Genomic DNA, 17,052 nt, shown 5'->3' on the forward strand with positions numbered 1-17,052 from the left:
TATTGTTTTTTATTTAATTGAATCAATACTCCTCAAATAATTACTTAAATTCATAATAGATGTGTTTTCTGTGGTGCTGTAACAAATTACCACAAACTCAGTGGCTTAAAACAATAGAAATGTACTCTCTAATAGTTCTAGAGGCCAGAAGTCTGAAATCAAGGTGTGTGCATAGTCGTACTCCTTCAAGAGGGTCTAGGGCAGAATCAGTAACTTTCTTCTTCCAGCTCTCGTGGTTGCTGGCATTTCTTGGCTTGGGACCTCATCACTCCGTTGGCCTCTGTCTGCCTCCATCTTCTGCCTCCATCTTCACATGGCCTTCTCCTCTTCTGTATGTCTCTCTCCTCTGGTGTCCGAGAACTCTCTCTGCCTCTCTCTTATAAGGGACACTTGACATTGGATTTAGAGCCCACCTGGATAGTAATCTCAAGATCCTTAACTTAATGACATCTGTTAAGACCATTTTTACAAATAAAGTAACATTTACAGATTCCAGAGATGAGGACATGGACATACCACCTTTTTCAGCACCACCATTCAGCCCACTACCAAAGAGATGTGGGGATATATTTAAATTATGTTTTCTTAGCTAAAAAATTAAAACTTTTAATTTATTTATCTCATTTCATTTCAAAAATTTAAGCAACACCAAGTATTTAAAATGTATTTTAAAGATTAAAATTATTAATTTGTATTTATTGACTAAGATATATGTATGTGGGAGTATTTTACTCTTTTGGCAAAAAATTCATTTATTTGTTTAATATGTACTTATTTAATTTAATGGCATATTTAGGTGACTGCCCTTTTTGATTTTAGTCCTCTTTTATTTTCATTTTATTTTAATTTATGGAGAATTATGCTGTTAGATGGTAAAATATATGATTACATATACTAGAAACAAGTTTTTGCCATAATTGTCTGCAATAAGTGAATCTGTAGATTTTCACTTTTAAAGTTTTGAATGAATGACATTAATTTAAATAAATTATAAGTAAATTATAAGATGTCTAATTTTACAATTAGATATTACAATTGTAATTCTCTGTAATATAGAATTTTAAACTTACTACTTACCAGCTGTTTCTTGACATCTTTGTTTTAAATTTTGACATAAATGGCAGATTGGGCAAAAACGATGGCAGTGTATTTTGCATTGGAAATTCTGTTTGGGATGGAAATGGTTGCACAGTCTCATGGAATAGCATTTTCTTATTGTTAAAAACTATGTATATTCATCCATATATGTAAAACTGGAAGATTTCAACAAATTAAATAGTACAATTCTTTCCATCTTGCTAATGCTTTCCTTCAGTTCTCCGTGAGCTCTGTGTGAGTAGCATGTTAGAAATATGTAGTTCAGGCTTTCTGATAAGGAAATGTATGACACTTTTGATTATTAGTTGTAGCCTTTGAGGAATTCTCTTTATTGTTAGGCAAATTTTATTCTTTTCCTTCCTTCTAAGAACGCAGAAAGCGTTTTTGAGTATCATTATGTTTTGAAAATATTTTCTGGAATCAACACTAAGGGCAGTGTTTCAGAAGGAAGAAAACTAATATTTATTCAGCATCTACTTTATACCAACCATATGCTAGGTATTTTATGCTGTCTCATTTATTCTTAGAAGAATTCTATAGTATTTTTTTTTGTAGGGGAGGAAACTGAGGCACAGAAAGATTAAGTAAATTGCCTAGGATCCCACACGTATTAGAGGGTGAGGCTGAGATTTGCATCTCGTTCTCTCTCACTAAAAAGTACAAATCAGATAACAGTTTCTCCAAGCTATTTATAAAGTGCCTTCTAATTTTTATGATATCTTACATTTTTAAAATGGCATTTCTTATGTAAACTAAGTAGACAGTCTCCTGGGGTTAATCCTGGGAGACCCTTGGCGTGGACTCTGCAGGCACTGATGCTGTACTGCAGGAGTCAGTGCACGGGCCTCTGGCCTGAAGTGAGCCTTTCCGCCAGATAGATGGTTTTATAGCTCTCACCTTTGTGCTGAGGGAAAGATGACAAAAATGTCTAATACTCGTACATTTTGAAATATAAGTTATTAAAGAATAGCCTCAGCTCTACTTCTGAATTAAAGTATGAAAATGTTGAATTAGAGGAAGGACATAAATTATAACCTCCAATGAAAGTAAAAATATCCAGGCCTTCATTTTATACTTTTAAATTTATGTGAAGACTTGGTTTGCAAAAATGAGTAATAACATAGTTAGGTTCCCATTGCCACTATTCTTTGTAATATATCACTTATGGAATTTCAGAGGAATTAATTACAAATTTTTACTTGCTCAGCTGCTAATAATTTTTTTTTTTTCTAAATAATCATCCCAGGGTCAGTGTCTTCATGGGTTGGTTTATGTATGGAGAAAATATTTTAATATCTGAAAATGGGCCATAAAAAATAGAAGTTTGTGATTTAGTGTCGCCTATCTTCTTATAAGTTGTTATCTTAAAATTGTCATGTTTATTTTGATGTCAGAGAAAAGCAACTGAAATAATGTTGAAAATACTTTTTGTAACTATTTCACAGCAAAAACATTTAGTATCTGATAATTTATGTGTACTTTTTATAAGTCTCTATTTCCAAAGGAGGAACATAGGAGAGAATAGGACAGGAAACTGTCTTTTGATATACTTCAGTTTTTTTCTTATGAGGCGGTATCTCTTGAATGCTTACTAAATGAGTTTTTTAAAAACACTGAATGATCTTTATAGCAAACACAAATTCTAAAATTGTAATAGTCTATTTTATTTTCTTTGATATCTCAACTCCCCAACAAAAAAACAATAAATGTCAGAAAGCTTTGTTTTAAAGTGAATTTAGTTCATCTTTGCAGTCTTCCAATAGTATGATAATATTTTACTTATGAGGCTAGGTTGTCATCTAGTGGTGCTTTCAGGTACTGCATCCTTCAGAGTTAGCTAGCTAAGAAGTCTTCAGCATTTTAAGGAAGTGCTTAACAAAAACAAATCTAGGTTTCAATTTTTCAGAATTTAAACACTTTCAAATGTTTTAAATTAGGTATAACTTCACAAGGGATTTTCTTTAGTCCTTTTTCTGATTTCCGCCTTTCAATCTTTAACGATGGACCAAAATAACTTTGGCCGCTGAAATGTTGAAGTTTGAGTAGTATGGATGGTAATCATGTTGTACATAAAGGCGTTTGATAATGCTTCAAGATCTCTAGAAGTTGTTTATTTAGATATAGAAATGCTTCTGTAGTACTAAGTAATTTTTAAAAAAATTTTTTGCGTATTTGTCTTTTCAGTTTTTGTACAGGTTAATTTTATGAAACATTTGCATTTAAAATGTTAAGGTTTTCATGATGATTTCTTTGCTTTTGGTATTTCTATTTTTGTACTATAACAACGTGAAAAGTTAGTGTAGAAGAAATTAAAGTGGATTTTCTGCTGTGTGTGTAAGTATGTATGTGTAGAAAAAATTTAATATCATAGCTTAGCTAAATGGTAGAAATAGTATCATTTGTATATGCAAAGAAATTACAAAAACTGAAAATATAATGCATTTTTAAAGATAGTTTATTTTTGAATAAAATCTCAATAGTTTATTATATTGATTAAGGTCAACACTAAGTTCTTGTACTTAGAGGTACTTTAAATAATACATAACTTTATTCATCTGATTAATTCATAGAGAAAATTAAATTTTAGGCTGGAATTTATTCAGGTCCTTATTATAATTGTTAGGATAAATATTGTACTATTCATTTTGGCATAGTAGGTGGTCACTTTACCTAAAGAAGGAAAGAAAATGGTAATGATGGAAGTATTACTTGGTTGCTAAGGGAAACGAAATAAAAGACCTCTTTTTTCATTTTCCACCATTTATGTGTCCTGGTACTCCCTCTTCTGGATTACCTTTAGTAGAATTCTGATCCTCCGATTTGCTGTGCTTCATAGGGATTTAGGAATGGAATTCCATGGATTCATTCAACTTACTGCTGGTGTACCAATTTATATTCTTCTTGGGGATTTCCCCCCCAATGTATTTATAAACTGTATTGAATATATTGATTTCACCTGTACCAGGTTATGTGAAGCAAATTTTGTGTCCAAATTCTTATCAGCCTTGTTATCTTACTAATCTTATTACTCTATGTGGTTAAATACTGTATTTTCCCAAATAATATTCATAAATAGGAACTTATAAGCCATTTTCTTCTGCTCAAGAGGAGGGAATTAGCAAGTTATTATTTCAGTGTCTCTGGCTTGGTATAGCAACAGCTTGTAAGAATAATAGCAAAACCCAAATATTTTGGCAGGCGTGTTACAATCCATTTACACTGGCGGTGGAAACAGGATAGGCACAGTGAATAGAGAGATCATTATTTGGGTGATTTTTTAAAATTATTTTTTAATGTCTTGGGAATTTGCAGTAGGTTGGCAACTTCTATGTTTGCTAAATCAAAGATACCTTTTAATATGTGATCTTTTAAATTATCTGTTATGTTTTATTCTCTCTTGTCTCTGTATTTGCTTGGGTAAATGGGAGTTAGTTATCTTTATCTTCTTTGTGGCTAAGCAGGAATTCATTTATTAAATTCCCAGATTGGTATTTGGATAACATATGTGGGCCAGTAATCTTAATGTGGTAGTAAATAATCACGTATAGATCATAGACTCCAAAAACCACATGGGGCCATTTGATTTGGGTTTTATTCAGAGAGAATTAAGATTACCATGTGCCAGTCATCGTTCACGTATCTCTTTTATTGTTTGATTGAATCCCTATCCATTTGAGAAGAATATTTTCACTCTTGGTTTTCTGATTGGTGTTTTAAAGAATTTTCATACGTCATCAGCCTAATATATATGTGTAATAATAGATTCTGATTATTTTGGAAATTCAGGTCTCAGTTCAGACTTGAATGGGGCATTCATTGCTTGGATGGGTGGAAGTAGGTGGAGGGGAAGAAAACTTTGTTTGCTTTTTAGTGTTTCTGGCCAATTAGAACATTCCTACCCCCTACAAATTATAGTAGTCTGGAAATCCGAGGTAAAGATGAGTTCCGTATATGTCCAGTTTGTAAAATATTTAGGCCAAACTATGTGATTTGATGCTTTTCAGTCTGATGGAGACAACTCTGGTAGGAACATTTATCGCAGTGCATAATTATGTTCATTGCTCTCTAAGAGTCATACAAAGTGACCTAAAAGACAAAATTCTTTTCCTCTTTTGCTTGAAAAGGATGTCACTCATGAATATTATATTATTTAAGAGACTCATGGCACAACCCTGCATGTCAAAGACAACTTGGAAGTGTACAGGAGCCAATAAGCAGATAACTTTAATATGATTAGTAAGTACAAAGTGTATGTGCCACGTGCGAGCTGATATGTGTTTTGTTTGGCTTGTATGTTGCTTTACAAAAAACTAAAAGCTAAAAATGAGAAGATCTGATAATTGCTGTATTACCTATTCTCAGACAGACAGTCAGCTGGAGCTGAGTTATTGCTGCCCTCTTTAGATGGGGCGTGTACTCTTCAGCTTGTCTCAGTTCTCCTCACTATGCAGTCATCATAGCCAGTGAATAAGCTGGGCTCAAGGATTTTACCTGCTTTCTGAGGAATAAAGCAAAGGAAAGTTGGCTCTCTTTTCCCTTACTGGAAGTAAGAGATGGTAATGATGAACCACTATCTAGATCAAATAAATGAGATTAAAATGCTGGTATTTGTTTTATCACAATTTTCTGTCAGTTGAGATTCTTGAACTATAGTTTGGGCATGTCTGTTTTATATTTCCAAGTGACTTCTGAACATGAGGTGAAGATGGTTCTGGTAGTGGCACTTTGGCTGTGTGACTCTACTTATGGAATATCTATTCATTATTTGCAGTAGGAAATCCTCTCTCTCCCAAATTGGTAGATAAAAATTAACTTTAAAGCTTTTACTTCTGAAGCAAAAAGAATTGCTCAGGATTACAAATTAAATGGCTCTGAGTAAGATGGAATTTTAACATCTTTACTTCTATTTATGAAAAAGGAAGCACTTTCTAAAATCTCTTAAAAAAATTTGAGCGCTTATTAAACTGTGATTTAAAATGGCATTATTTGAAGGTAAAATTAATAAGAAATGTTAGTCTGTTCTGTGAGTATCATGTAGAAGTTTAGCCATTTAGTGCTCTGATTGTCAATAAAATGTATTCTGATGTATTTTTAGTTCAGAATAGTAGTGAGTGTTTTTATAATGTTGCTGTTCCAAAGTCTCCACTGGAGAGGAGAAAAAAATGTATGCTTTTGCAGGCTGTTTTAGTAAACAAGACCTCTCTGGAATTCATTTCTTCTTAAGGGTTCATGCCCTTGGGTTTTACGTGCTCAAAGATGGCACATGGGAACTGATTATAATTCTCTTCTCTTGAGGTCCATCATGCAGATGTGCACAGGGTGAGATCTGGCATGCCTGCTCCCAATTTCAATTCCTTTCTTTCCCAATGACCACATTAAGACTGGTGAATTTTGTGTTTTGTTTTTTCAGTTACTGCGTTACTGTGGTGCATCTTGAAGCCACTTTGGGCATTTGACTTACTTTTATCACTTGTTTTATCTGTCGCTAATATTGGAGTTTTAAACAAATATTGGAATTTTAAAACAAAAAGATCAATTTGCAAATGCTAAGTTATGGTTAATTTAGATTCACTTCTTCTGTGAAAACAGTCCAGTATTTACAAAAGGATGTCCAGCATGTTAGTGGAGAGAGCCGTGAATGGGTCTCCTGTTTTTTGATAATTACAGAGTAAAGCTGTAAGGCTCAAGTCCTTTGATTTTTCCAAATATGAAGGGTGAGTAAGGGAGACGTGTAAAACTTGGAAATTGAGACTGAGCCACGTTTTTGGATTTGTTGTATTCAGGAAGCCTTTTACAGGCATTATTTAAAAGAAATCACATGATATTTGACTTATACATGGGTGAAGTCAAATTTCCATCCTCTTGTGGTTTCTGCCTTTAGAAATTTTGTTAGATAGACTTTCCCTTTTTATATTTTGTAGGGATAGGTATTTTTATTGTTATAACAATTTTTGAATGTCTAATTATTAGTTAGTGTTAGTTGAAACTAGGCCGATTCTTTTTTGATATATTTTAGAGCTCAGTGATTGAATTTACGTAGTTGTGCTTTTTTGTGTGTGTTGGTGAAGTGTGTCTACTTGAATAGGAAACTGATTTGTATAGATGTTAGCTTTTCTTTATGAGAAGATGATCATATTCCTAATATTAGCATTAGTTCTTGGTAAATAAAAATGATGTATTGTGATGAAAAGACTGCTGACCTGGGTGTCAGGAGGCATTCTTGTTTTAACTTTGCACTGCTTAAGTTTGTGTTCTAGGGCAAGTTTAGTTAACATCTTTGAGCCTTCTTTTCTTCATCTGTAAAATTGAAGAGGTGAACTTTGATTATTTTTAAAGATCAATTCCAGTTCATCTGACATCATATAATCTTTTAATTTTAAAGAGTTGCCTTTCTAGAAAACAAAGTGTTTCATTAGTCATTGCATATTATTTCCCCCCTGTGTAGGAATTTTGAAAGTTGTGTTTTTGTACTTAGTTAATCAGCGTTTAATATATCACCCATATCCCTTTATGCACTGTTACTTTCTAAAATTGGTTTCAACCTTTACTTATCTCTCATTTCTTCCCCATTTTCCAGCCAGAATGTTCCAGGTTATTACCTCTAGAATATGCTTCACACTTTTTTGCTTCCATGTTTTTGGTCACACTATCCCTTTCCATGCACTTTTGCCCATCTCCCAGCCACGCTGAGCCTCTATAACATTTCCTTTATAATTATTTTGGCCTTGTATGATAGCTGTTTATGTATTGTGTTGTGTTATATATGAAACTGTAAACTCCTTGAAGGCAGGTGTTTAATTTTCATCATTTTACTAATCTTATCACTAATTCACATAATACTTTTCACACAAATATGGGATTAATTAATATTTGTAGAACTGAATTTGTAAGAGGATTAATGATAGATACAGGCAATGGCTATGAACAGTGAAAAATGAACAGGATAATAAGGACATTAACTTAGCCATTTTGAATTAAAGCAGTGTTTTAACCATCTTTACTGACTGCAAACATTTATATTCCATGGTCACTTATATACTATTATTCCTGCCTCCCATCCATTCATTCTTACTGAGTCATCTAAGTATTTAACACTTCTATTTTTTCTCTGTAACCCACTTAATTACTTGCCTTCATTCCTCATTGTAGTTTAGCACTGGCATGGTCTTAAAATTTTAATAGTATCTAATTTTGTTAACACATTCTTGCTTTGATTTATGCATGTGTGTGTGTGTATGTGTGTGTGTGTGTGTGTGTGTGTGTGTGTGTGTACTTTCCTGACTTTTATCTCCTGGATCTTGTTCATAGGGTTATCAACTTTAATCTATTCTTTTGCACTCTTCAATTTACATTTCTTTTCACTTACTCTTTTACTTTTGAGAAATCATTCATTCCGTATTTCTTAAAGGCACATGCTCTTTGGTTGCTGTCTCCAGGCAGAGTTGACATTGACAAGTGTCTTAAAATCAATCTACTGTTGGGGGTTGATGGTGGAATTGCTGGCTCAGGAATGAGCTTCAGTTAGCTCTGTCAGACTAGTACTCCAGTATCTTTTTAGTGGGAGAATGTCTGCAGAGGCAAAGCTAGCACCAGCCTTTTGGTTAAAGATGTTGATACTGATTGTGAAAAATGTCAGATGTTAACGGGCATTTTTACCAATGGACTTTTTGGAGGATGATACCCGAATTGTAGAATTTATCAAAGAATTTGAAAATGGCTGTGTTGGGCATGGATGAATGGGTAGAAATGATTTTTTTCCTCCTTTGATTGAATGATCTTTCTACTCTTGAATTAATTATTGTCTGTGATGGATGAGTGTTTGGTTTGGACTGGATAAATGAACAAAGGGCAATAAGACTGAGTAGAAAAACTGAAAAGAGATGAACAGTAAAAGATACAAGGTAAAAAAGTCGCCTATCTCTGTGCCATTTGGAGTCAATAGTATTTATTGAGGGATTCTTTGGAACATTATGTTAAAGAAAGGGGACTTGAGAGGATAATGTGACAAAGCGCAGATGAAATTTCTGTTAGACTAAGTTTAAAACTATATTGTTTTTAGTTCTATTTTTATGACACATCTCAGTCTCCAAGAACTTACTGTATTACCAAATATTTAAATCAGGTATTATATTCATATAATAGTAAAGAGTAGCTTATACATTCTTTAAGAAGTATATTGCTGTTTAAATAGCTTTTCTCAGAAAGTATGTAACTGTTTTTAAGGCAATATCCCTTTAAGGATACAAAAGAGGAAAAACATGCACTGTCCATTGTGTTCAATCAGCAATAGAAAGTAAGCAGGGAGTATCCAGGACTCTTTTCCTTAGTATTTGTAGTAGAAGCATTTTATCATAGAGAACAAAATTGCATGTTGACGTAAGAAAATAATTTTGGTTAATTTTAATTTTAGAAAATATTAAGCCATTTATTTTATTTTAACAGGTATCTTTCAGATGAAGGCATTGAAGCTTGCACAAGTTCTCCTGACAAAGTCAATATAAATGACATCATCCTGATTGCTCTCAATGTAGGTTTTGTTTATTAACTTATAAACATTTTAATCTAGAAGCTATATTCATTAAAAACAGCTCATAAAATGAACTGGATTTTATGATAAGTAATATGGAGAACATCTTTCATTTCTCTTGTTCATTTTAAGTTGTAATGTTTGTTGAATTGATAATCTCATATCAGCCAATTATTAGAAATATATATTTCTTTTAACATCTATTACACAGAAATCCAATGAAAAAGGAAAACGTACAATTAAAACTCCTTTTTTGTCACCCAGCGATCAGTTATAGAATCTCATAACATTTATAGTGGCTATATAATAGCAGTAAAAATTGATCATATTCATTAAAACAAAGTGCCATTTAATTAACTTAGAAATTCTAGCTAGGTTATAGTTTTTTGGCAGTTGTATTTATTATTTCAAAATAAATTTTCCTGTCGATAAAAGTAATTTATATTGTAGAACACTTCAGAAAACACAGAAAAGTAAAATAAGAAAATTAAACCTACTTATAATACTGTCAATGTTTTGGTGTCTATTTCTTTCCAATCTCTCTCTCTCCATCCACTGTATAGCTGTATCTTTTCCATAATTGGGATTGGCTTTTGAATTTTCTCAAAGAGTTATAAAAATTATTTGAAATGTAGATGTAAGTAAGAAATATTCTTTTTTCAATCTTACAGTTTCCCCAGTGGAAGTTTTTTCATATTGCCTTTACAATAACTATCTATTAACAATCAAATTTACATATTATGATGCATAATCAGTGAAATTCATAAGAGAATTACTGTCTGATAGATCCATCGTATCACTACAAAATAGGTGTAACAAAGCAGAAATGGGGGCAACTTAGTAGACTGTTTAAAATATAAATAAATATATCACTGTGCATAACTTTTTCTTTTCATATCATTTAAATTTATATAGTTGAGTTTAAACTTAGAGATAAAATTTATATTTTGTGAGCTGTCATTTTTTCCTGCTTCTTTAAATTTTATTCAGTAAGACTAACGATTTCTTTTTTTGTTTCTGAGCTAAGTATTTAGGTTTTTGTTTATTGTTTTAATAAACAAAAGACTATAAAATTTTTAAAATAAGCATTAATTAGAAATTAACGTGTTTTTAACTACAAATGGAAATATTCCCTAGACATTTTAACTTTCTTTGACTCACATCCAAGTTAGTGAATTCTGCTTTTAAAAAATGTTATAAAGAACTCTTACTTTGTTTATTAAAAAAAAAAATCCTAAAGATGATAGGAAAGATATTTTGTGACAAACTTCTGCTCCTCTTTATTTTTCTTGTTTATATTCTTAGGTAAATAGCAATGAATGATCTATAATTGGGTGTGAAACTTTAAAATAAATCAAGATGAAATATTTGTCCTATGCACATGAGAGGTACTTCTTGACAATTATCTTAATGAATTAATTTGTCTTTATAATTTTCTCTGAAATATATAGTTGAATACTCCAATCCAAGCTATCATGCCACATAATAGGGGGAAAAACCCTTTTAACCAGGGTGAAGTGTACATCAGACAAATAATCTACTTGTCAAATTTATTACCTTTAACTAAAATCAAGCATTTATAGTATTTCTGTTGATTTTTTTTCAACTTTTGAGTGATTGTGGGATATTAATCACTAGTTGAGAAAGACTTATATTGTTGATTAATATTGTATGTTACTTATTACATACTGGGAGAATAATCCATGCACAAGCTTTCTTACGTTCTCTTTCTTCCTCCTGTGGGGGACACTCTGAGCTTGTTCCTTTATCAAGCAGTGAACAGTGCAAAAATAGGTATACAATGTTTCTGCCCAGGGAAGTCCATTAGAGACTAGTACGTAAAGCTTTTATTGAACTGCTCATGAAGGTACTGTCTGCCTAACATGAGAGAAAATTCTAGACTCTTCCCGAAAAATGCAGGTGTTCACCATAAGCACATTGTTTATACAAATAGTCTAGGTAGTGAACCACCTTTTCAGTTAGGAAATGGTTCAAGTGTAAAGTTCCTTGATGCCAGCCTACGGCCACCCTTGTAAAAGCAGGCTCTTCTAAAGGTAGCAGCCTCAGAGCTGCTGTGTAACGCTTTTCTGTGCATATTTTTATACTGAAAAGGAGTGTACTTAATTTTTTACTCTGTAGAATGAGGGGTTAGAGTATTAAGAAATAACATTGAAATCCACCATGTGGTTTTGGGTTCAAATACTTGAATTGTTCAGAAAAAAATTAACTGATAGTCTAGTCTTAAATTCCTGAATACTGTGTATTAGTAAAAATGTAATAACAGATTTTATTTCTTTTAAGATTCTGTGTAATATAAAATGATTTGCCAAATATATAGTCTGTTAAACTTACTTGAATAAATAGTCAGGAATCTTGTGTATGTGTACACTTGTGCATGTGTATGTATAGGCTAAATATTTCTGTTGCATAATTTTTTATGTTCAATAGAAGTGTATTTTTGGACCAAGTTGTCCTACTGATTCTGATATAATGGCATCTGAATCATAAAATTGCCTTTGTAATACTTATAAGTTGACTTTGGATTTGGGATGTTTAAAGATTTGGTAGGTCATTTTCATCTTGCTAAAAGGACAATGAAATAATATTCCTTATATGGATGTAAAGCACTGTAAAAGTTATGTAAACTTTGAATATATTGTCTCCTTTTAGCCTGACAGCAACTTTGTGGGATAGAGTTGGTGATATTTTTCCATTTTATAGAAGAATAAATTAACTGGATTTAGAATCAAAGTTTAGGATTTTAATTTAGTGCTCATTTCTACTTTATATTGATGCCTCATTTTAGTTTAAATTGTTTCATAATTATTGATAAAAACCAGAAATGAGGGACCATGGTGTATCATAAAATTTGTATATATTTTGTTTTCGTACATATTTAAATATTTCAGCCTTTGAGTGACTTCAAAATAATACTTATGCTTTTATGAGCTGTTAGTTGTATTATTGACTTAATGGTTATACATGTTCAGATGACAGCCAAATGTACATGTTTTATATTCACTAAAATAAACATGATAGCTAACATTCATTCAATGCTTACTCTTTGCAAGTCATTGTGCTAAGTGCTTCACATGTATTAACATTTAATTTTCAAAACAATTCTAATATAGAGAAAGCTGGTATACGAAAGCATTTTTTGTCCGTACGTCACTCAGTATTTTCAAGTGAAAAGTCATACAGCATGAGGTATGGTTTATAATTCTCTCACTCTGTTATTGGATGGAGGCTGCAAAAAGGATAAACCTAAAGCATTATTACACAAGTGTTTGGACTTGGGGCTTAGTTTGCCTGGCATTTCCATTCAGTGAATTTTAGTTTAGGAGTGATCCTTGTGTTACATTGAGATATAAATTATGAATCATGGTAGTAAAAGACTGGAAAGGATCTATGGGGGTTGTATAACTTATATGCTTGTTTCTTAAGCTGACCACATGGATATTTCAAGTGAGAGGACATTCTATTATTGTAGCTGTTCAAGGAAGACTATCCTGCTTCTCTATATGTATTCATTTCATATTACAGTAATTTTAATCATCTAGTGTTTTCTCCTTAGATCTAATATAAATTTCTCCCTTATTTATGTGAATAAATGCACCATAAGTCTATTTTCCTTTATTTTGTTTTTCAGGCAATGAAGAGCTACAAAACAGTGTAAATTTAGTTATTAATCTAACCTCATTCTCACAATCATCAAGATAATTTCTTAGCTTAAATAACTAGGCCCTTTTCATGAGTATTGATAATTTTCCTCTGAACAAATTTTTACCATTCCTTAAAAAAAATCTTTAAAAGTTCTACTTTTTATGTAGGCTGCCTAGTTGAAGTTTTGTTTTTATGTCAGAAATGCTGTAACTCTGTTTATATTAGTCCTTATGTTTTCATCTTTATGTTTCACTTTGGTTTGCTCAGTAATTTGTACTTCGGAGTTTTCATACAATCAGTCATTTGTTCACCAGCTTTGCTTTCTGTAGTTTATTTAAGCAAATAAAATAAATTTTTACTGTAGTAAAGTCTTACTATAACTTGTTGCTGTTGCAGTGGTATTGTTCCCTGGGATATTTGTATGTTGTGTAGCTTCGTATATTATGGGTATCACAGCCTATAGAGTAATGTGCTTTCATGTCTCTGCATATCAAGGTCTTTTAGGATTCATTTGTCAACAATATACTCTGTTTATCTATTCAAAAGTGGTCATTTGGTTTTGGATTGTGGCATTAATTTTTTAGTAAGACTATACATAAAATCAAGTTTTATATTTTAATAGAGAAGATTTAGTAAGTTAGAAGGTTACCTAAGTTAAGTTTATCTAAATCAGTTACCAGAAATAAGGCCTTATTACTGTTCAACTTACTGGCACACTTTAAACAACATGTATGTATGGGAATATATTATTTGAAAAGATTGATTGTATGTATAGATCTTGTAATCAGTTAAAAGACATTTATATAAATTTTGTTCTACAAACCTTAAGTAATTTCATCTTTTGTTTGTGAGTGAGGTTCAATTTAGATTTCCTTTTCTCTGTAATTATATTTTAATAATAATATTTTTATTTTAGACAGACTTGAGAACAATTGGCAAGAAATTCCTCCCCAGTGACATCAATGGTGGAAAGGTAGAAAAGGTAAAGAAAAATGTTAACTTCCTAAATTATGCTAACTTCAATAAATATGAACATCTAAATTACTGGAATTATTTTTTGTCAATAAAGACTGCAACTGCAAAATATTTTGGAGGGGAATATTCACAGAGTTGTCATTATAGTGACTTCCTGTACGTGTGGAAAATTATTGAGTTAAACTTTTCAACATTTAAAAACCTTTTGTTTCAGGAATTATAACAGTGGCACACTTACATGTGAGACTTTCCAGATATTATCAGAGCTCAGAGCAAGGACTTTTTTTTGTGTGGGGAAGATTTGCGCTGAGCTAACATCCGTCGCCAGTTCTCCTGTATTTTTTTTTTGCTTGAAGAAGATTAGCCCTGAGCTAACATCTGTGCCAGTCTTCCTCCACTTTTCATGTGGGATGCCTCCACAGCATGGCTGAGGAGTGGAGTAGGTCCGCATCTGGAATCTAAACCTGCAAACCCCAGGCCGCCAGAGCGAGTGTGTGGAACTTCAGCCACTCAGCCATGGAGCTGGCACCCTGCAAGGATGTTTTTGTACCTTTTTATTTTAGTTACCTGTTACTGTGTTTATTTAATGAACTAATTAATATATAAGATTCTGAGAGAATATTAAGAGCAGTTTGGCAAAGCCATGGATCTGGTAATTGCTATCATTTTTGTGTTATATATATATTCATGTTACGGATTTTTTCAGTGATCTTTTTAAAGTACCAAGGATATGATTTTTTGATACCAGCTAGTCAGTCTTTTACTTCTTATTCATTTATATTCAATTTCTTCTTTTTCTTTGAAAAGACGTTAAATTGTGTTAGCCAAGAATTTCATATGTGCTATTGGTCACTTTTTTAACTATTAAGAAATATCATTATCTGTAGTTTAAGTAAATACTTTCAATGTGTATGTTTTTGTGTCTGAATAAATAATTCTTCTTATTTTAACATTTGGATATTTAAAATACTGTACCTCAGATATTTTAAATTTTAGAAATTTTTGAAAGGCCTATAATGTAACAACATATTTTTCACATTTTTCTTAGTCCATTTATGCAATAGATGGTAATCATTTAGCTGGAAAGAACCGTAAGAGAGAGTTTCTAAGCTACTTTAGTTTTTGAGATGCACCTTCAGAGAAGAGGGTTCTACAGACTCCTCAGCAATTCATTTTAATGTTTAACAACATTCTGTGTCAGCAAACTTTAATTATATTTTAGCCTAAATTTCTTACGCTGCATCTTAAAGTTCGTCATGTCTTCTTTATCTTCCCTCAAGGGGAATGGAGAACATCTGGTTACCTTCCCTTATGAATAATTCTTCACATACTTGAAGACTTGTAAATGTCACTACCACAGGTTTCTTTTTGCTAAAGCCATCTATCTTTGTTCCTTTGCTTATTCTCAGTCTCAAGCTTTTGTTCATCTTCATTGTTCTTCTCAGAGTCCTCTCCAGTTTCTTTGCGTTTCTTTTTTTGATTGTGGTAGTTGTCAGACTTCACTGTGCACCACCATCACCCTGGGGCCTGGCTAAAACACAGATTGCCAACCACCTGCCCCCCCCCCCCCCCCCCGCCACCCTAAGTTTCTGATTCCACTGAACTGGGATAGAGTACAAGAGTTTGTATTTTGAACAAGTTTCTGTGTTGTCTACTGGTCTGGAAAACATACTTAGAAAGCTGCCAGGTTATGGAACCCCAGATTAGGCAGCAATTGTGACAGGTCTGATGAGTGCAAAAATTCTTTGCAGGAAGAGTACCGAGCAGTAATTATCAAAGCAGTATCTATGCATCCTTACACTAGTTCATTTAAGAAAATGTGAAAGCTTTCTGGATTATGGGTTTTCCATTCTCTCTCTGTGTCTTGAGGGATTTTGAGAACCCACCTCTGCTGTGAGCTCATGGGGATGGTGCTGATGAGACTTTTCTCTGCTCCCTCCACCTTCTCAGAGCATTTTTGCTTCAAAAAGTTTTGTGCAGTGGATTCTTTAGAATTTCCTTTGAATGTAGCTAACATTAAAAAACAACTTAAAATCTTTGAGTTTAGAATTTTCTGTCCCAAATTTTATTCTTTAAAATATCTTTAATGCTAGTGACTTTATACATAAAATAAGAAGATGTGAAATAAGCCCTTCTCACATGAAACAGATCGAGTTGGATACCCCATCCCCATTTCTGTTTTTGCTTTTTGATTGTATTTTTCCTTTCATTACGTACTTCTAACACCAAATATAATTCTATTCATGGTGTTAGTGAAGATGCTTTGAAAAATAATTTTAATAGAAATTTTAGAAGCTGACCCAAAAGAATTGTTCATTTTTTTTTCCTTGTGGTTAAAACTTCATACAATATATAAACATATAAATATGTTTAGGCCAAAGTAAGTGTTTAAGGAATATATTTTTGACATGAATGGAATTACTTGTGTTGCTTCCTCCCTTTTTTTTTTACTTGTGCTTCTTTGTAAAAAAAAAAGACTAATGCAGTAAAAGCTTTATTGTGCTTTTATTGGAATGCTTTATTAACCAGCATTTTACCATATTAATGGTAATTGAATCATTATAAAGACATGGCTCTAGTCACTAAATTGTATATGTTATAGTTCTTGTTTAAAATAAATTTTAAATAAAAAATTCAAAATACATTTTGTTTTAATCTGTGCATAAGACATAGGGCAACATTTAGTAAGCAGAGTATTTGAATAAGTAATCTGCCTATTCCTTGAACATGTGAGACTCTCATATAAAATGGTACTATTTTCTAGTTTTCTTTTTACATTAAAAAAGAAT

General features: G+C 32.2%; 1 protein-coding gene across 8 annotated transcripts in view; it reads left to right on the forward strand.

Moving 5' to 3' along the window:
• Positions 1–17,052, forward strand: part of TDRD3 (tudor domain containing 3) — a 172,451-nt gene that overhangs the window by 49,937 nt on the left and 105,462 nt on the right. For 5 of the 8 annotated variants that reach the window (XM_023621675.2, XM_023621674.2, XM_070240328.1 and 2 more), the window contains exons 2-3: positions 9,541–9,625; positions 14,205–14,270. The exons of 2 other annotated variants lie outside the window; for them this stretch is intronic. In XM_023621675.2, coding sequence (XP_023477443.1) covers positions 9,541–9,625; positions 14,205–14,270 — 151 coding nt within the window. Of the gene's footprint in view, positions 1–9,540; positions 9,626–14,204; positions 14,271–14,522; positions 14,916–17,052 lie in introns of those variants that run through there. One more of the 8 variants, XM_070240329.1, reaches the window with a different exon arrangement.

Source organism: Equus caballus, chromosome 17 (genome assembly GCF_041296265.1).
Source record: "Equus caballus isolate H_3958 breed thoroughbred chromosome 17, TB-T2T, whole genome shotgun sequence".
Lineage (NCBI taxonomy): Eukaryota > Metazoa > Chordata > Mammalia > Perissodactyla > Equidae > Equus > Equus caballus.